At 45.3% G+C, this 21,095-nt stretch overlaps 1 protein-coding gene across 5 annotated transcripts in view; it reads left to right on the plus strand.

Annotated features, from left to right (window-relative positions):
- The window catches only part of ZNF280D (zinc finger protein 280D), a 3,097,091-nt gene that overhangs the window by 2,732,195 nt on the left and 343,801 nt on the right, over positions 1 to 21,095 (plus strand). For all 5 annotated transcript variants that reach the window (XM_044078966.1, XM_044078968.1, XM_044078970.1 and 2 more), the window contains one exon: positions 7,829 to 7,862. In XM_044078966.1, coding sequence (XP_043934901.1) covers positions 7,829 to 7,862 — 34 coding nt within the window. The remainder of the gene's footprint in view (positions 1 to 7,828; positions 7,863 to 21,095) is intronic.

The raw sequence follows: 21,095 nt of genomic DNA on the forward strand, positions 1-21,095 counted from the left end.
AGCCCCAACCAGGATGGTCCTACAACTGTTGGGTTCCATGTCGGCTACCGTTCTCCTAGTTCCCTTAGCAAGATTGCATATGAGGATTCTCCAGTGGCTCCTGTCAGTCCAGTGGTCGTATCAGGATCTCCCTCTCAGTCACCTCATTATGATCACGGAGACGTGCAAACAGGACCTCCGTTGGTGGCTTCTTTCCTCCAACCTGGATCAGGGGCGACCCTTCGTTCCTCCACCACCAGTGGCCACTTTGACTACGGACGCCTCCCAGATGGGGTGGGGTGGGGGGGCATTATCTGGGCAGGTCAGTCCAAGGCAAGTGGCACCCCTCCGAGAGTTCCCTCCACATCAACATACTGGAAATGAGGGCGGTGCTTCTATCGCTACAAGCACTACACAGTTACCTCCCCCAGGGCATGATTGCTGTTCAGTCCGACAACATGTCAGTAGTCTGGTACCTGAACAAGCAGGGAGGGACCAGGTCCTAACCCCTTTGCAGAGAGGCCATGAAAGTATGGGATTGGGCTGTTGCAACCAACCATTTCTTGGTAGCAGCACACATTCCGGGGAGATCCAATGTGATAGCCGACAGACTGAGCAGAACTATTCTCTCCCCGCACGAGTGGTCTCTGAACGACAGAGTGGCAACTCAGATCTTCAGAAGACGGGGAACTCCTTGTTGCGACCTCTTTGCAACTCCTCTCAACACGAAATGTCTACAGGTCTTCTCTCTCACCCCAGTACCGGGGGGGATTCCCAAGGACGCCCTAGTCCAAGCTTGGCCCACCAGCCTACTGTACGCCTTTCCACCGGTTCCCCTTCTTCCCAGGGTGATCCAGAAGGCGATTCACTTGCAGTGCAAGATGATTTTAGTTGCCCCATACTGGCCTCGTCAAGTCTGGCTGCCTTTTCTTCAGAAATACGCACTGGACGGTCCATGGTTCCTGGACCAGGTTCCAGACCTCTTGATTCACCAGTCGGGACAGCTTCATCAGTCCCTTCACTCGTTGAGGTTAACAGCTTGGCTCCTCCACTTCCGACCATAGTCAGGAACCAGGTTTTATACTCGGAAGTCATACATATCTTGTCCTCGGCCCACAAGAATTCGACTAAAAAAATGTATAACAGCAAGTGGAAGAGATTCGCCATTTGGGCCCAACTCCGGGCGTTAGATCCCATTACTGCCCCGGTGTCAGAAGTTTTGAAATTTTTAGCTTCCTTATTCAATCAAGGTTCTTCGGTCTCTACCATTAAGGTTCAATTGGCAGCTATTTCTAATTTTCATGAAAGTATAGACCCACCTTTGATGAGCAATAAGTTGTGTAAAGCCTTCATGAAAGGTGCCGGGCTGCTACGACCTCCGATTTCTCATCCCGCTCCACCGTGGGATCTTAATTTCGTATTAGATGCTTTGACCTCTTCCCCCTTCGAACCGGCAGCAACTTGTGACTTGAAATTTCTTTCTTGGAAGACAGCTTTTTTGGTGGCAATTACTTCAGCCAGAAGAGTTTCGGAACTTCAAGCCCTATGTGTCAAACCACCGTACCTGGTTTTTCACAAGGATAGAGCATCCCTCAGGCCTAATCCATCCTTTGTTCCCAAAGTTTGTTCTAGTTTTTGTCTTCAACAGTCATTGGAACTCCCAGTTTTCTTCCCAAATTACTCAGACAAAGCGGAATACATCTTCCATTCATTGGATGTTCACAGGCAATTGCGTTAGATAGGACGCACCAAACACGGAAAACAGATCAGTTGTTTGTGTCCTTTTCGGACAATAAATTGGGCAAAGCCGTCACGAAGGTCACTATTGCCAAGTGGATCAGAGACTGTATCAGTCATACTTACCTTCTTTCTAATAGAGAGCTTGCAACCACTGTGAAAGCTCATTCTGCAAGGGCTATGGCTACTTCAACAGCCTTTCATTCCAAGCTTGCCATTAGTGACATTTGTGCTGCGGCTACCTGGTCTTCTCCTCACACCTTCATTTCTCATTACAAATTGGATGTGGCATCTCGGGGGCGAGCTTCCTTCGGTTCCACAGTTCTCAGGAGTGTTTTCCAGTGAGCCACCCAGGAATCAGGTGCTAGGGACGCTGTCCCATCAGTACAGAATGTAGACGAGATAGGATCACACAACATCTTTTAGTTATGTACTTACCATAACTTTAGATGTTTGGGATCCATCTCGCCTACATTCCTAATAACCCACCCTCCTTCCCCCTGCCTTGGAGATCAGAAGAGACTGGACGGTTCGGTTTAGCCGTTTCATCTTGAAACACCTGGCAATGTTATTTCAACTGTCTATGAGTGTGGGCATGTGTGCGGACAAACAAGATCTGGGGAAGTAGTGGTGGTGCATCCTGGGATGTAAGATAGCTCAGCCAATTAGAGACTTCGCTCTATAGTATAGCGTGCCGAGTCGGAGCCGAGGATCGGCTCCGAACCCATCAGTACAGAATGTAGGCGAGATGGATCCCAAACATCTAAAGTTATGGTAAGTACATAACTAAAAGTTAATTACCCAGGACAAGTGGGTATTAAACATAGTATCCCAGGGGTACAGATTTCATTTCCATACTTTGCCAGTTCCAAACAGTTGGCCAGATTTGCCACAAAATCAGTGGGCAGAGGCTCAGAAACAAGTGACGTCCCTCATGGATATGGGGGCTATTCAACCAGTACCAGAACAGGAAAAAGGACAAGGGTTTTATTCGAGACCGTTCCTGGTACCCAGAAAAGACACAATGCCTGGCGTCCAATACTGGACTTATCGATTTTGAACACGTTCCTGGACATAAAATTCAAAATGCTGACTTTACAACAGCTACTTCCCATGCTGGGCAAGAACCCTTGGCTAGTGACTCTAGACTTAAAAGAGGCATACCTGCATATCCCAATAAGGGAATTGTGCAGAAGATACCTCCACTTCAAGGCAGGTTTTATGCATTACCACTTCTCTGCACTGCCCTTTGGCTTATCTGCTGTGCCCAGGGACTTTCCAAAGTGCCTGGCACCAGTAATTGCATTTTGCAGACAAAAGAGCATACATATCTGTCCTTACTTGGGCAACTGTCTCATTCAAGCAGAAAACAAGGACATTGTTCTTCAACATCTGGCGTTTGTAAAAAGGCTTCTAACATGCCTAGGGTATACAATAAACGAAAAGAAATCACAACTGGTACCCTCTCAAAAAATTATATTCCTGGGTGCAAGCTTGAATACAGCTGCCCAGATGGCTTACCTTACGCCAGACAAAGGCAACTGACTATATACTTCATACAAAAACCCAGTTATCTGCAAGACAAATTCTGCAGGCTTTGGGGTTCATGGCATCCTGCATCCTACTAACTCCATATGCAAGACTGCATATGAGGAAACTTCAGTGGTACCTAAAAAGCTTATGGAGTCAGCATTGTCACAGTCTGGAAACAATGATTCCACTCATTCCCTGCCTACAACAGGAGTTTTTTTGGTGGGCAGAGACATGTCACCAAAACAAGGGACTGTCATTCACGCTACCCCCTGCCACCCAAACTACAGATACATCAGGCTGTGCTTGGGGGGCCCACCTGGCGGGGAGATGCATTTAGGGCATATGGAACCCAAACCAAATGCATCTACATATCAACCAGAAAGAGATGCTAGCTGTTCAGAATGCCCTGACAGCCTTCAAGGATTTACTTCATCCAGGGCAACTACTGATAAAGACGGACAACACCACGGTTATGTGGTACATAAACAAGCAGGAGGGTACACATTCATACCCCCTTTGCAGACTAGCCATGGCATTGTGGGACACAGCTTTGACTTACCAAGTACATCTTCAAGCTCAATTCCTGCCAGGAAAACTAAATACTCTGGCAGATGACCTAAGCAGAAATATTATGGACCCTCACGAGTGGAAATTGGATCTACAAGTCTTCAGCATGATAACACAGAAATGGGGGAGCCCAGACATAGATCTATTTGCCTCTCCCCAAAATTATCAGCTGGACAAATTCTGCACAAGGACTTAACACAAACAAGCATGGAAAGTAGATGCCCTATCCTTCAGTTGGAAAAACCTCTCAGTCTACACCTTTCCTCCTCTGCCTGTTCTTCCCAGGGTCTTACTAAAGGTCAGACAGGAAAAAACAAAAATGATCCTAATTGCTCCTGACTGGCCTCACTAGCACTGGTACCCAATTCTAAGGAATATGTCACAACTCCCTCCTTGGTTCTTGCCTCAAATACCTCATCTACTGTTTTAGCAGAACAATCAAATACTGCACACTCAGCTCCAAACTCTGAACCTGGCAGCATGGCTGATCATGTAGTTATTCAAACAAACACCTCTCAGTAAATCTGTTATGGATGTCATTTTGGAAGCCGGAAGGCCTAGCACTAGAAAATCTTATGCTGATAAATGGAAGAGATTCTGTGCTTGGAAACAAGCACAAGGAACGGACTCAGCAAAACCAAATATCCCTCAAGATTTTACAATACTTGACTGAGATGCTTGACAAGGGCCTATCCTTCTCTTCAATAAAAATCCATGCCTCTGCCTTTTCGGCTCATTATTAGCGGACCGGAGTTCTGCTGTGGCGACCCCTAACCGGAAAAGCCAAAAGACGCAAACAAACAACATGGAGCCTCCTATCTTGTCTCATCCTCTGCTAAAGCAGTGTCTTAGAGGGGCCAAAAATTTAAGGCCTCCCAGAAGATCACCAACTCCTGCATGGGACCTCAATTTTGTGCTGGAATAACTCACCCTGCCTCCTTTTGAACCAGCAGCTACTGCAGATATAAAGTTTTTATCTTGGAAAACCGCTTTCCTTTTTGCAATCACTTCAGCAAGAAGGGTTTCAGAGCTACAGGTTCTCATGGCTGTGGAGCCTTTTATTACATTTCACCCAGACAGGGTGTCCCTCAGGACCAATCCTTCCTTTATGCCTAAGGTGGTATCCAGTGTGGCTCTTAACCAAACTATTCACCTGCCAACATTTTACCCAAATCCGCAGAACAAGGAGGAGTGGATTCTGCATTCATTGGATGTACACAGACAACTAAGATTCTACTTAAACAGGACCAAATCTCTAAGAAAGTCTGAGCAACTACTGGTGGCATTTGCATCAGAATCAGAGGGGAAGGCTATATCAAAGCAGACTATTTCTAAGTGGATAAGCAACTGTATTCGTTTCTGCTACTTGCATCATAGTAAACCTGTACCCAAGGGAATCCGGTCACATTCCACCAGAGCTGCCTCTACTTCAGCAGCCTTTCTCAGAGGAGTTCCAACCAAAGACATTCTAGAAGCTGCTACTTGGAGCTCTGTTTATACCTTCACAAAGCATTATAATTTGCCTCTCTTTTCTAAATCCAGGGCAGGCTTTGCCACTGCACTTCTGCAGGGCCTTATAGCCGCTCCTAATGCTATTTAGTTCCATCCTCCCATACATAGCTTTGGGATTGTACCCAAATGTAATGACTGTAACAGTGAAACACGAAGAACATAGTACAGTTGTGTACACTTACCATAAATGTCGATGTTCGAGTGTATTCACTGTTGCAGTCCGGGTTATCCACCTGCCATCCCCCTTTTCTACAACTTCTGTTTCCTTCATTATACTCTAAAGCCTTTGTGGTGTATTTGCTTTTAGATGAAGGTAAAGTTTATGTTACTAAAACTCCTTTTTTGTATATATTGCTGTTTAGTTATTTATATATATTTTTTGTACTGCGGTGGTGGTGCTGCGGTAGTGTTCTTGCCTCACAGTAAGACATTGTCCTGTTCGATTCTCACCTAAAAGCGTCTTCCGTGTAGAGACATGCGTGAATGGGCGTACCTTTGTTGAAGGTTGTGTGTCAGAGCTGGCAACTCGGCATGTAAAAATCTACTGCCAATCATTAGCAGACTAGAGTTCCGCTGTGGCGACCCCTAACTGGGAAAAGCCGAAAGACACAACAATATATATATGTATATGTATTTTTGCTCCCCATTTGGGGAGCACCTGACATCTGGGGCAAGAAAAACTGAATAAAATGGCGTCAGCTGCATGTTTTATACCCCTGACGACCTGACGTCATGGAAGAGGAGACGGCAACTGACGCAGGACTCAAGACTTTGTTATTCAGGCCGACTGAGGGCAACCTGCCAGCAGATTAACCAAATGTGTAATGACTGCAACAGTGAATACACTCTAACATCTACATTTATGGTAAATGTACACAACTGTACATACTTGTTCTTCGCCATTGGACTTTTCATTGAAACTCTTGCTGGGATGTGTTCATTGTGTTTCTGCATACAAAGTATTGCATAACTGCAACAATCCAGCAGAGAAGGGTAGAAAATATGTCACTGAGAAACTGTAAAGGTAATTTCCAAAGGTATAATGATGGGGAAGGCCTTGTATGGCTCCCAGGTATGCAACAAAGTTCAGGTGGTTTATGATTTTTGCTTGGAAGTGTTTGCATGGCTATTTATACCTCAAGGAAGACAGCAATGGGATAGGGAAGAAAAAGGTAACTGGGAACATGTTTTTTGGGAGTGTAATGAGTTGGCAGATTTTAAATGCTTCCTACAGACTATTGGCTATAACTATGGAAATTATTCTTTTATGCTGGGACACAGGATCTGAACAGCCCTTACATAATATGGCCTTATTAAATTTAATTCTATTGGCTGCCAAAAAGCATTTACTAAAAAATGGAAATCAAAATCTAAACAAACTGTGTCTGAAGTACTGAATATTCTAAAAGTGACAAAAGAACTGAAGGTGGGTTCTTTTGAAAAAAGAAGGAGCAAATCGGAGCAAGTTAACTAGAAATAAATGGAGTTTGTGGGAACAACACATGCAGAGTAATGCTCGGAGTGAGGCTTGAGGGAAGGCAGGAATTGAGCAATTTTTTGTAATGGATTGAATGACGGTTGTCATAAAAAAGAAACATATATATAATAAACATTGTATGTGAACAAAAAATGTTAATATGGTTTGCTTTCTTTTCTGTTAATATGTGAGTGCCTACGTATTAAGTGATGATATAATAAAGGTGCTTAAAAATACAAGAATATATGTGGCTGTGCATTAAAATCTTAATTATTTTCATGTTTTAGAAGACACATTAAAGATATCATGATTTACTGTTACCATTGTAGGTAAACTTGCACATTCGTACTTTTTTTCTTTTTAATCCTCCTTTAAGATATTACACCATTGTGCATCAGCTGGAGTTGGTGGTAATTCAAGTGCATTTAAAAGATCCCAGGGGAGCTATTGAAAAGACATTGGGAAGTTCCCAGATGCCCTGGTAAAATTTCCCCTAGTAGTAGAAATCCCACCTCAGGTCTCACTAGCCTAGTGGGGCTAACTTGGTCAACAGAAGATAAATAAGTAAATAAATGAAACATTTTGTATTTTAATGTAAAAGGCATCATGTACTCTGTTACTGGGAAGGCTTTACAATTAAAGAAAAGAGGTGGTTCTTGTGGACATTATTCAAAAACGTTTGAGCTGTGTGTTGTGCTTCTAAATTGAGCCTCTGTTGAAAGATCTTGGCCTTTAAAGTAAGAAATTAAATCCCCCACTAAATTCCATTGTATGTACTTGGGCTGCATTTATCTGACACATTTTTGTTAGTAGTTCCTGAAGGTCTGTCTTAGGATACTTTCTCTTGTACTACAAATTGGCTGTTTTTCTTGCATTAAAATGCAATTTCTTTAACATAGAGGCAGGTAAAACCGTGATACCCTGATAAAGTAAGATCTGTTGTACAGATTTTATTCTTTTTATTTTTCCTTCACATGGTTACATACATATTGAAACATAACTGTGTTAAATTGTTTTTTGTAGGTCAGTTGATGGTCAAGAAGTGGAGGATTCCAAGGTAATTGTATGTAGTTCATTGTATTGCTTGTTAAGATTTTAATTGCCACTCTACATTTCATGCTGCTTTGCAATTCACGTTTTAAAAGATTACAAGCTGTGAGCTGTATCATGACAATCTGATGATATCAATTTTCATTCATTCCTCAACCATTGGGTTCGGATCCAACTTGGCCGTTGTAGCTCTTGGTCAACTGAAACTCTCAAGCTGCTCACTACCCACAATGCACCAACACCTAACATACCTCAGATCTCATTTGTCACTTTTCATGTACAGACATGGTCAGCTTGCTCTCGAGTATTATCGATTAGTGATACTTTTTGTTAAAGACTTTTCTCCCTAAATCCTTAAATATTGTATACTTGCGTAATCTTATTACCATTTATGGTATTCTGTCTCAGTAAAAATTTCTACCCTACTTTTGTACAATTTGGTGTACTGGCTAATATCACTGATATCTCCTTTTATGTCTTTCTATTTTTCCTCCTTACCCCAAAAAAAAATAAATATATTCTTTATATATTATTTCCGTTATTTTTAGTGAGTTACTCCTCTTTGAAGTATGTCTGAGAAAGGATTTTAAAAAATGCAAGAAGTGCAGCCATAAGTTGCCTTATGCTGACACCCATGACCTTTGTATTTATTGTCTGGGCCTTGACCATCTTAATGTTAATTGTGATGTATGCAACAGTTTTAATCTGCGTGCTGTAGTGGACAGGTGAAACCAATTGTTTCTGAAAGGATTATTGCCAACTTCTTTTTCAGAAGCCATATCTGGAGTTCAGCCCTCCAAACACCATCGAAGCACATTACTAAAAAAAATCCCCGAAGAAATCTGGTTACTCCACTTCCTCAACTAGCCTCCTCTCAAAAAAGCTAGATCAGATCAGAAGCCGTCAGGAACCAAGATATCTGCTACTGCTCCCAACACTCCATCAAATCAGAATTCTTTGGCTCAGAAGATTCTTGCTATGGTCTGATATTCTCCTTTGATTGACCCTGTGCCTTCAAGACTCCCATCTCCTTTCCTTGAGAGATGGCGGTCCAAGTGTCCAGCCATTGCTTCACGTTGTTGTTCCAGGAGTCTCATGAAAGTCGATGTGGATAAAATGATGAAGAAGTTCCTCTCGGTACTAATATAAATGGGGGTTCTCTGGCTCCAACCCCTTCAGGTTAGGAAGCCTTAGCTAGATGTTACCTCCAGGAATGGCTCCTTCTCCAATCTGACATTTTGTTTCTGAGTCCTTGGATCTGAGTCTGTCAAGACGATCTGGTTCAGATCCGAGAGTGCTGGTGTTCTTGGATCTGAAGGTTTCTTTGAGTGCACTAGCTTCGGCGAGTTCATAGACAAGTGGCTCTCGGAGCAGCAGCATCCCGGGTGGATGCGAGCTGTTGGGAGTCGACTCCAAACTTTTTGGAGTTTCGGTCCTGGACAGGTCATCTCTGGCCTCTGCCTCGGGTGGGTTGTCTTCTTGGCAGATGGAGACGGTGGGAAAGAGGCATGGCTTCTCAGTTCTATCAGCTTGCTTCTCACTGGGATGATCTGCTTTCCAAGGTAGTGGAAAAAGTATTTCTGCTTCGGCAGGACAGAGGGTCTGTCCCACCTCAGACCTACCTTCTATGTCTTGTGTGTGGTAATGCCAAGAGCCTTGGCATTCAACTTCACAGGGAGGAGCCAGTCCATACCCTCCAGACCAACCCTGCAGGATATTCCCCTCCCTCCCATCTGATACTTACCCGGAGCATCCCACCAAAGAAGTACCCCAGAAGAGGAAGTGCAAAAGGAGGCACTTAGATTCCCCTCAGGAGTCTATCATAGAAGAGACAGATTTCAGTGAAGGGGAAGGATACCCCAGATCATGACCCAAAGACATCTCCTTTGGGGGCGTTCTGGAGATCCTCAAGCAACGGGGTGGTTGGTCCTCCTAGAGTCTTTCCCCAGAGGAACCCATGTTTCTGGAGACTTTGGATCTGAGCTGTCTACCTCTTGGTTGAATCCACCCGCTGATGAGCTCCTTGATTTGATTTCTCAGCTGGTATGGAAGGAACCTGATATGATTGAACCCATCTCCAAGAGGCCAGACTGAATTCTGGTACCTCTGACAGGAAGGGAACACTGGAGCTAGGGAGTGCATGTAAATACTATGGTCGTAGTAGCAGCCATGAAGAAGGAACTTGTGGAGCAAAGTTCCACTGTCCATCTCCCTAATAGAGAGTCCAGCCCTTTGGATAAGTAGATTGTCTATGCTTCGGCGACATATGCTGTTAGGTCACTGAATTACTTGGCAAAGGTTACAAAGAGATTTTATTAAGGAATTGTCAGATGCTCTTTCTAGGTCCATTACTGTAAAGGCTCAAGCTACAGTAGCCTCACAGTTGGCAACCCTTCAATCTATCTCAAACTCATCTGTGAGGCTTATCTCTCATGCAGCTGAGGGTACCTCAAGGGCAGTGGGTTTGGGCACCTCAATAAGGAGACATGCCTGGATGCACTTGTGTGACTTTGCGGAGCCCTTCAAGTCTTCTTTCGTCAATGCTCCTTTTGACGGATCTTCCTATTTGGCCCGAAAGTGAAGGATGCATTCTCCAGGTGTGAGAAGGTTGGAAAGACTCTTTATGCTGTAAGAGAGTGTTTTTCGAACCCCCAAAGGAACTTTTCTAGGAACCAGCGCAGGGAAGAAAAGTGTGGTTTCTTTTTAGTGCCAAAGAAGACAGGACCTGGAGACCAGTTTTGGATCTCAGCAACTTGAACAAGTCAGTTCATCAGTCAAAGTTTTGCACGGTCACAGTTCAGTCCATACTGCTCTTTTTATACAAGGACAATTGGATGTGCTCGATAGACCTTCAAGATGTGTACTGTTACATTAAAATGAACAGGCGGTCCAGAAGGTTCTTGCACTTCTTGCTGGGAGCCAGTAATTATCAGTTCAGGGCACTGCCCTTTGGCCTCACCACAGCCCCCAGGGTGTTTCCCAAGTGCATGGCAGTAAAATCAGCTCACGTGAGACTTCAGGGATTCTGGGTGTTTTCGTACTTAGATGACTGGCTCATTACCGCCCTGACCAGGTATCTGCTCATAGCTGCAAAAAAACTAGGTACTCCAAACATTCTGCCTTTAGGTATCAAAATAAACTACAACAAATCTCAGTTGCATCCATTACATATGTGCAACAACTTCACTTCCCTTAAACAGAATTCAAACTTTAAGATTCCAAGTCACAAAAATTATTCACAATACTAAGATTTCAGCTTGAATAATTCTTCAAGCTTTGGGGTTAGTGTCGGCAACAATAATTCTTGTCCCTCTGGTGAGATATATGAGAATTCTTCATCGGAAGCTAGCATCTCAATGGCTAAGTCTTTATCAGAAAATGTTAGTTCAAGTAAGGATCACACAGACATGCAAAAGATACCTTTGGGGGTGGATAAGGTCAGACCAGCTTTTAGAAGGCCGTCTGCTCATTCTCCCTCAACCCAAAGTCATAGTAACCATGGATGCTTCCCAAATTAGGTGGGTGGGGCACTTTCTGGAGAAAACAGTCGACTGCACGTGGTCCCCCGAAGAGGCTAATTTGCATATAAATGTCCTGGAAGATGAGAGCAGTGCTTTTTGGATTGCAAGCTTTTCATCGTGCTTACCTGTAGGAACAGTTGCAATCCAAATGGGCAACATGTCAGTAGTTTGGTACATCAGCAAACAAGGAGGCACTAGGCCTTACCCCTTGTGTCAAGAAGCCCTCAGAGTGTGGCAAAGAGTGATCTCATCCTGTCACTTTCTGATAGCAACACATTCCAGAGAAGTCCAGCGTGATAGCAAACAAATTGAGCAAGCCCATTTTTCTACCTCGAGTGATCTCGCAACAAAAGTGACACAGGTAATTTTCCATCAGTGGGGCCAGCCGTACTGCAGTCTTTTTGCATCTCCTGTAAACAACAAATACAACAGTTTCTTTGCCCTAATCCCCCTAGTGGGGAAATCACCGAGGGAGAATGTGCTCCACGATTGGCCCTCCGGTCTTCTCTATGCTTATCCACCAACCCCATTGATTCCCAAAGTCCTTCAGAAAGCTGCACGATTGAAGAGCACAGTCATCCTCATTACACCTTACTGGCCTCAACAAGTTTGGTTCCCTTTCTTTTGGCCACATCAGGTTTACTCGCCTTGGATTCTGAATCCAGTTCCAGAACTCTTGTCTCACCCAACAAGAATGGCTCACTTGGATGTCTCAAATCTAAATCTGACAGCATTGCTTCTCCACTTCTATTTTTAGCCAGTTAATCTATGATGTCCTCCTATTTTCATGTTACAGTATTCTTACTGTGGGGATCTTCCGCCTCAGGCGACCCGAATGTTGTCTCCTATGCAAAAGCTTTCAGGCTGGTTGCTGTTGGTGCGTGGGACATCACACGTAGGGGTATAAACCAGGGACCTTAAAGGTGACGTCTGCACACAGAGACTACAGAACTTTTCTGCCGTAGTCAAAAGTCAGATCATTCACATCGCTCCTCTCTATCAAGACGTTAAAGCCAAGTACCCAGTTGGGGATTTCTCACTTACATTAATTGCTTGAACTTGGTTTGCTGGTTTTACATTAGCCGATGTCCACTAAGAAGGGTAAATGCCGATGTGGCTGTCAAATTCCACATAAGGACACCCATGACCGTTGCGTCTTTTGTCTAGGCTGGGAACACGGCCGTACCTCCTGCTCCATTTGCCAATCCTTTGTCCCTAAAACTCTTAGAAGCCATTTGGCTGCCCTTAACCTGTACTTAGAAAATCAAAGGCTTAAGAAGGTAGCCCTTAGAATGGATCTGGAATCGGCCAACCTGAAGGAGCCACCAAAGAAAAAGGCCAAAGTTTCGCGGCCTATCACCACTGCCTGTCCGTCGTCTGATGCCCCGCCAGACGCCGATATAGGGGTTGAGGGACGTCCGCTAGAGCTGTCTACTTCTACGGCTCCTCTCGAGGCAGCTGTCTCCAAAGTGCCAGCCAGCACGTCCGCAGAGATGTCGAGTATTTCCGATGTCAAGGGGGAACCAGGTTTCACCGGACGCCCTTCTGGATCTCAAGAATCCTAGTCTCCTTCCTTTGGTAAGGCCCCAGAGTCAAGGCCTACAGTGTCTCCCAAAACTACTCCTTTACAAAGAAGACAAAAAACTATATATTTATCTACCCCCCAGTTGAAGGACAACCGGACTGGCAGTCTTTTACTCAGTCCCTGATGCAGGCCTTCATGGCCCTTAGGCCAACATCCTCCTCGGCCCCCTCTATTCCAGTGCTCAGCCTAAGGCCTACTTCTGCTGCCTCACTCCTTCCCTCTGTTCCCCAGGAAGAAGAATAGGCCCTCCCCTCTTGCTCTGAGGAGTCTATCACCTGCTCTTCCCAAATAGCCTCCCCCCTGGAATATTATTCTCCAGATTGAGGATTCTGTTGAAGGAGATTCCCCTCCAGAGGACATACATTTGGGGAAACTATCACTAAGATGAAAGAATACTTCAAATGGGATACTTCCCATATGACAGAAACTCAAAAAAGATACTTTGAGTTGTTGCAGGTTGAATCACCTTCCCCATCAGCCATTCCTCCAGTGATCCCTGCATACCTTGACGTCCTTGCTTCTTGCTGTAAGAACCTTGACTCTCAGCCACCTGCCCCAAAGAGACCAGACCGTTTCTGTAAGGTGCCTGATGACCACAAATTTCTATTAAAACCCCCTTTGGTGGACCCTGCTGTTATAGCTGTGACCCCAGATAGATAATCTTATTTATTTTATTTATTTATTTATCTGACATTTGTTAACTGGGTTGGTCCAGCTGGGCAGGAGCCCGTTTTCAGTGGAGACCCAAGGAGAAAAGCTCCAATTACAAAAACAACTGGGATAACATAGGTAACAAAAAAAAATAGAAAGTACCATAACCAAGTATAACTCGAAAACATATTAATACAGATGTGACTCAAACATATTTAGATTACAGCAAGAGGGTTTTCTCAAAGAAATGAGTATATGAACCCCTAATGTTTTTTGTTTTTTTTTATTTACTTTTTTTTATGTACAAACAAGTTATATACAAGTGATCAAACAAGTGATATACAAGTGAATCAGATTTCTTGCCTAGGCTTCTTAGGAAGGTATAGGTGCTTTCAGGAGTTCAGAGGGAAGGAGCACCAATTCCATAAAGGGGAAGTATCAGGTAGGTTCTAAGCAGAGACATGATTTTGTGTTGAGAAGATCATGTTTGAGTTCCTTTTTAAAGTGTACAAGGGTGTATGATGGAACATATGTTCAGAGGAAGTTTGTTCCAAGTGTGGGCTATAGAGCAATTATATTGCAGTTTGCCTGTGTTCTTCTTTGGATAGTCTACATTCAGAAGTTGTTGGTTAGAGGTGCGGAGGGTTCTAGAAGGGGGTATAGGTGGATACAAGAGTAGTGAGAGCTGGACAGGATGAAGGCCTGTATAGAATGGAGTGAATAACTTGAAATTGAGAAAGTAGCAGTAGTCGAGGGAATTCGAACCATTGTAATGAGTTCAGGGCAAGGCAGTGGTGGGAGTTGTAGGGGGAGTTAGTAATGAATCTTGCAATTTTGTGGTAAGTTTGTTGCAGTTTGTTCTTGGTAGTAGCTTGGATATTGGTTCTTTATTTCTTTTACTTTCAGATAAAGACAGTAACATTTTGGATAGGCTGGGCAAGAAGACTTGCACCTCTTCCACCCTGGCCTTCAGAGCTATTAACTACCAAACCCATATAGTGAAATATGGCTTGGACTTGGTATACCAAGCCTCTACACTTCTGAACTCCCTGCCTGATTCTTCTTACAAAACTAAAGTAGCATCTAAGCTATCCCTGGCATCCCAAGTGACCAGTCACTCTATTAGATGCAGTTATGACACAACAGAGGCTTCTGCTAGATCAGCTGCAACTGCATCAGTTCTGCATAGATACTCCTGGCTTAGGCTTCAACGACTGCCAGAAGATTTTAAGTCCAAAATCCTAGCTGCTCCTCTTGATCATAACCCTCTGTTTGGTAAGCAGTCTGCAGAACTTTTTAAAAATGTACAGGAGAAGAGCAAAGAGATACATGATATTAAATACCTGCTGGTATCTCCTATACCCAAGTACAATAGAAATTATCCTGCCAAAATATCCTATGTCAGAAGGGTCCCCTCCGCAACCGCCCCTTCTTCTACCAGGCATAGGAAAGGGACTAGGAGCAAGCTTTTTCAAGGGCTACCTCTTCTCAGCCAGCCCAAAGACAGTCATTTCAGGACAGAAATAATGGCAACAGTGCATGACTGCCTGACCCATCTCACCCTGTCTTCCCATCTCTTTCACTGTCTGCCACTTTGGAAAGAAATCACCACAGACCACTCGATGCTGGCAATAGTGGAAAAAGGATTTTTCCTATCCTGGCAGGAAAGACCCACCCCACAGGGCATTCCTTTTCCACCCAAAAATCAGCTTCACCTAATTCCCCACATTATCCAGGCTCTACGGGCACAAGACACCATAGAACAGATTCCATCAGGACAAGAAGGAAAATGTTTTTACTCCAGACTTTTCCTAGTTCCAAAAAAAGATGGACCATGGAGAACAATACTGGACTTATCCATTCTAAATCTTTTTCTAAAAGTCCCCTTTTTCAGAATGCTCTCCCTATAGACCCGGCTTCCACTACTGCCACCACAAGCATTCATGGCCACTTTGGACATGAAGGAGGCTTACCTCCACATCCCCATACACACATCACAAAAAATACTTAAGCTTTGCTGGCCCTTGCTCTCATTTTCATTTTACTGCCTTGCCCTTTGGTTTGTCCACTGCACCAAGGGTTTTCACCAAATGCCTAGCTCCCACCATAGCCTTCTGCAGGACCAGGGGTATACACATCTATCTCTACCTAGACGATATTCTAATTTTTGCAGAAAAAGAAGAGACCCTCAGAAGTCATCTCCAGTTCTCTATGTCCCTGCTTCCAGAGACTGGGTTTCACAATGAACCTCCCAAATTCCATCCCTATCCTCCGAACAAGACAAGGTCTTCCAGGGTTGCAGGATTCGGGCAAACCCAATGAAAGCTTTTTTATCCCAAGACAAAGCAATCTCCCTGACAAACCATTTTCAAGACCTCCTCCAGATAGACCAGCTGTCAGCAAGACAGTTTATGTGCCTTCTGGGTCTTACGGCAGCCACCATCCCAATGCTTCCCCTAGCCAGGATACACGCGAGGAAGCTGTAGTGGTATTTAAAGAACACGTGGTCCCAGCACAACCATCCTCTAGACTTCCAAATACCCTTCCTGCCTTGTCTACAAATAGAACTAAGGTGGTGGATACAACAGATTCAAAGGAATCCAGGAATACCCCTCCTACCCCCCACACCAGCTCAACATATGCACACACATGCCTCGGATCTGGGCTGGGGGGCTACCATGAAGGGGCTCAAGGTACAGGCATCCCTCTTGAGAAAACGTATCAACATCAGGGAAATGATGGTTCATTTAGCCCTGAAGGCTTTTCTCTCAGTCCATCAACCAGGCTCTCTGCTAATCTTCACAGACAATACCACTGTCATGTGGTACATCAACAAACAGGAAGGGACCAGGTCCTACCTTCTATGCAGGCTGGTAATGAAAATTTGAAAATTAGCCTCACAGAACAACTTCTCTATACAAGCAACATACATCCCTTCCCAGGGCAACCTTCAAGCAGATGCTGTAAGCAGATCATTCTCTCTACATCACAAGTGGATGCTACACAGGGAAGTTTTTTTAGACATAGTCCACCAATGGGGTACGCCACATATAGATCTGTTTGCCTCCCCCCATAACAGACAACTGAGAAAATTCTGTACCAAACACCACTCTCCTCTAGCTTGGAGAGTGGACACCATCACCATCTCATGGAAGGGAAGGTTTCTGTATGCCTTTCTCCCCTTCCCTCTCATTTCGAAAGTCCTCCTGAAGATCAGGAGAGACCTACCAAAAATCTTGCTAGTGACTGCCTACTGGTCATGGCAGCATTGTTTCTCCCTTCTGCAATCCCTGGTCAAGGGCAATCAGCACATGTTACCTCTCAAGGTGGACCTACTCACACAACAGAAGGGAATGCTCATGCATCCACACCAAGAGATGCTGAACTTTACTCTCTGCGTGATAAACATCTAGTACCCATCAGACACCTCTACACAGAAGACCTACTTTCTGTCCTGTAGGAGGCCAGGAAACCCAATACAAGGAGATCCTACATTTCTAAATGGGTGAGATTCTCCAAATGGTGTCTCCAAAGACATAAGGACCCCCTTCTAGCGGATGTCACTTTAGTCTTAGCTTATGTGTGTGAGCTGATTAAAGCGGATCTTTCTTACTCTTCAGTGAAAGTGAACCTCTCTGCTATCTCTGCCTGCCTACTCCTGGAACCTCCTTTACTGTCCAGGTTGGATGTTGTTAATCTTCTTTCCATTCATCACTGATGGGTTCGGTCCCGAGCCCTCTGAACCGAGTCGGCCTATTACCAAGCTCGTGCCAGCCAGAAACTCTCGAGCTAAGCTTCTACTCACAATGCCCTTCTCCCTGTTACCCCAGATCTCATTTGGCACGTAGCCATAAAGCCGCATTTCAGCCGAGCTCTCAGCTAAGTGGAAACTTTTTGATTTTTGTTTGTAGAACTTGTTTGTTTCTAAAAATGTGTGAGCTATAATCTTTTTCCTGTCAAATACAGTAGTTTTAGATATATTTCTCTCAATTTCTATCCGTTGGTAACGTTTTTTCAGTACCATTGCTGGTACAGCCCTTTTGTCTTTACCCTTGTGGCATTCATTGAATACCCTAGCTGATATTCTTTCCCTGTTCTTTCTACTCTAGTTGGTGTGTTTTGATATTGGGTTTGCTAATGTATTGCGTGTGTGTTTAAATCTTTTCTGACTTAGGAAATTAGAGTTTCACTTTTTTGAAGTTTTGAATTGTGTTTACTTCTCAAGATGTTGGATAAGAAAGGTACATCGGGTTTCAAACACTGTATCTCATGTAGTTGTAAACTACCTGATAGTGACTCTCACGATGATTGTGTTTATTGCTTGGGGGGGTGCCCCACCTTTCGATGCAGTCTCCCTGTGGGATTTGCCAAAGTTGTAGCCAATGCACACTGAACAAACACAAGAATAAACTAATTCTGAAGGGACTACTTAAATCTCCCTTTTCAGAGGCCCTTTCTGCGATGGAGGTCTAACCCCCTCCTGTGAAAGTTAAGAAAAGGCCTCATTCGGTTCCCTCTTCACCCTCGGGTAACCAGGCTAAGTCTGTGAAACCTAAAATTCAAACGTTATCCTCAGAGCATAAATCTGCCTCCTCTGCACCATCCTCGTCTGCCCCAAGTACTTCGACTATTGCTATATCAGTGCCAGCTTCATCACTGTCTCCAATATTACCTCCAGCACCAGATAATAGACCTCACCTCGCCTGCTATGACTTCGGTACCTGTGGCCATTTCCACACAGTGCACGCCTTCAATGCCTATCTCTGCAGTGATGATTGAACCTCCTGTTTCAGCTCTGAGTGTCCCTTCGGCACCGAGCTCTATTACAGCAACACTACATTTGATCCCACTACTTCCTGTCTGTAAACTCGAGACAGTGCCGGCAGGTCATGCACCATGGACCCAATGCTGTCCGTCCATAGAGCCGTTCTTAGGTCAGTTGTATAGCCCATTCTTAGATCGACCTGACTCCCCATCCGGAGTATCCACTAGATCCACCAGAAGCCTTTCAGAACTTGATGTGGTGCGTTTTGTGGATCTGTTGGCAGCCAGGGGGATACCCATGCCTTCCAAGACCCATCCTCTGGCAAGACTTGGATTGACCTCTCCATGGACTCCATCCTATTCTCCTCCTTCGGCCATCCCAGTTTCCAAGCCTTCTGCTCCAATGTCCTTCTCGGAACCCCCCCCCCCGCCTCGGCGCCTCTAGTGGACTTCACTGAGGCTCCTGGTCTGTCCCTTTGGTCCTCTGTTCCTGCTGAACCGGTCCTTTCTCAGTCTCATGATTGGTCGGCGGGCTCCTCGGTTCGGGGAATGGTTCTGTGTGGTCCTTCAGTTACGTCCTCTGTGCTGGTAGCCTCGTCTGCCCTGATCCGGCTTGAGGCTCAATCCTCGGGAGCGGGTTCGATGGAGCAGGGTGTGACCCCGGTTCCGAGGTTGTCCTTCTCTATTCCAGGCTCCCATCCCTCTTCGGGCAGGCCTGTTTTCTGTGTGATGGAGAGGGATCTCTATTCTGGAAGCATTCCGACGACATAGGAACCCCAGTTTTCTCTCCCTGAGCTACAGCTGGCATGGACCACTTTCCCGGGACACTGGGCAGGGAAGCTGCAGGAAACCCCAGTTCAGGGTACCCACTTTTCAGAGTCCTCTACGGAAGCCCCCACTGAGGAGTCCCCATGGAAGAGATCGTGCAAGAGGAATCACGTTGACTCGCCTGAGGAGTCTCTAACAAAAGACATGGATTATGATGATGAAGGGTCCCCCACGGTCACCCGCTGATGAGGTATCCTTTGGAGACATCCTTGAAATATTAAAGCAAAGGGGTGTTTGGAAGCCCTCAAACCCTTTCTCTGAGGAGTCCATGTTCTTGCAGGCTTTCTGTGCCCGGCCATCTACCTCGTGGGTGACCCCACCTGCCGACGAGCTAGTCCAGCTCGTAGTGCAACGCGCATGGAAGAACTCTGACTCTATTGAGCCGATCCCTCGGAGACCTGACAAACCTCTTTCTCCTCCTGAGGAGAACCCACACTGGTCCAGAAGGTTACCAGTCAACGCTATGGTGGTGGCGGCGGACACAAAAAAGGATCTGGCTGAAGAGAGTCCTGCTGTCCATCTTCCCAACAGGGAGTCCCAGGCTCTGGACAGATTAGGGAAGTGAGCCTTTGCATCAACGACCTTTGCCATTCGGTTCCTGAACTATTTGGCACATTTTTCAAGGCTCCAAAAAGACTTGATCTCAGAACTCTCTGGAACACTCGCAGGACAGGTGTCTGACGAGGTATGGGACAAAGTTGCCTCGCAGCTTGCTACCCCGGAATCGATCTCCAACTTGTCCATGAGGTTGCTTTCACATGCAACCAAAGGGGCGGCTAGAACTGCGGGTTCAGGCATAGTTATGAGGCATCATGTCTGGATGCGCATTTGTGACCTCACGGATCCCTTCAAGTCTTCCTTTCTGAATGCTCCCATCGAAGCATCTTCCCTTTTTGGTTCCAAAGTGAGGGCCACGCTAACCAGGTGGGAACAGGACTGTAAGACCCTATCTGCCGTAGTCCTTCGTTTTTCCAACCCTCAGCGTTCCTTTTCCAGGAAACAGAGGAGTGGGAAGATGTGCCACAAAAAATCTCGGGGTCCTTTCCATGTCGCACGTGGTGATGATACCCCAGAGGCAGAGGGGATAACAGCTCTGGAAGATGCCCCTATAGAGGCAGAGGGGGTCCACGTAACCAAGGCTCCAGAGACTCTTTCTCTGGAGAGTCTTTACCAGCACTCCAAAAGAGCTCCCCAATTGCTTCCTTCTGAAAGCAGTTGGGGTTCGTTTCTCTCTGCACCAAGCTACCTGGCACTCTATTACCACCGATCGTTGGGTGCAGAATATAATTACCAGAGGTTTTTATCCGAAACTTCCAGCAAAACTTCTCGAAGTTCCACCCAGTCAGGGGGAAGAGGTGGCTTCGGAAATAGAAAAGCTATGAAAAAAAGAGTCATCCAACCAGTCCCACCAGACCAATGCGGATCCGGATTTTAGTCCAGATTCTTTTTGGTGCCAAAAAAAAGACAGGGGACTGGAGACCCATTCTGGATCTCAGCAGCTTGAACAAGTCTGTCGCCCAAACCATATTCCGGATGTTTATGATTCAGTCTATCCTCCCTTTTCAAAGGGAGGGCGATTGGATGTGCTCGAAAGATCTCCCGGATGCATATTACTACATCGAAATGGACAAGCGCTCCAGGAGTCTGCTTTGCTTCTGGGTAGGAGTCGATCCTTGCCAGTTTCGTGCCCTGCCAATCGGTCTCTCTACAGCCCCCCATAGTGTTCAGAAAAAGCATGGCAGTGGTTACAGCTCACTTGAGACTGCAAGGATTCGGGTGTTTCCATGTTTGGACGATTGGCTCCTCACCGCCCCCACCAAGCGTCTTCTGGTAACACCCCTACAATACACACTTTCTCTGGTTGAGATTTTGGGGATAACTGTGCACTGGG

Source organism: Protopterus annectens, chromosome 7.part1, assembly GCF_019279795.1.
Source record: "Protopterus annectens isolate FY-2018-M chromosome 7.part1, PAN1.0, whole genome shotgun sequence".
Lineage (NCBI taxonomy): Eukaryota > Metazoa > Chordata > Ceratodontiformes > Protopteridae > Protopterus > Protopterus annectens.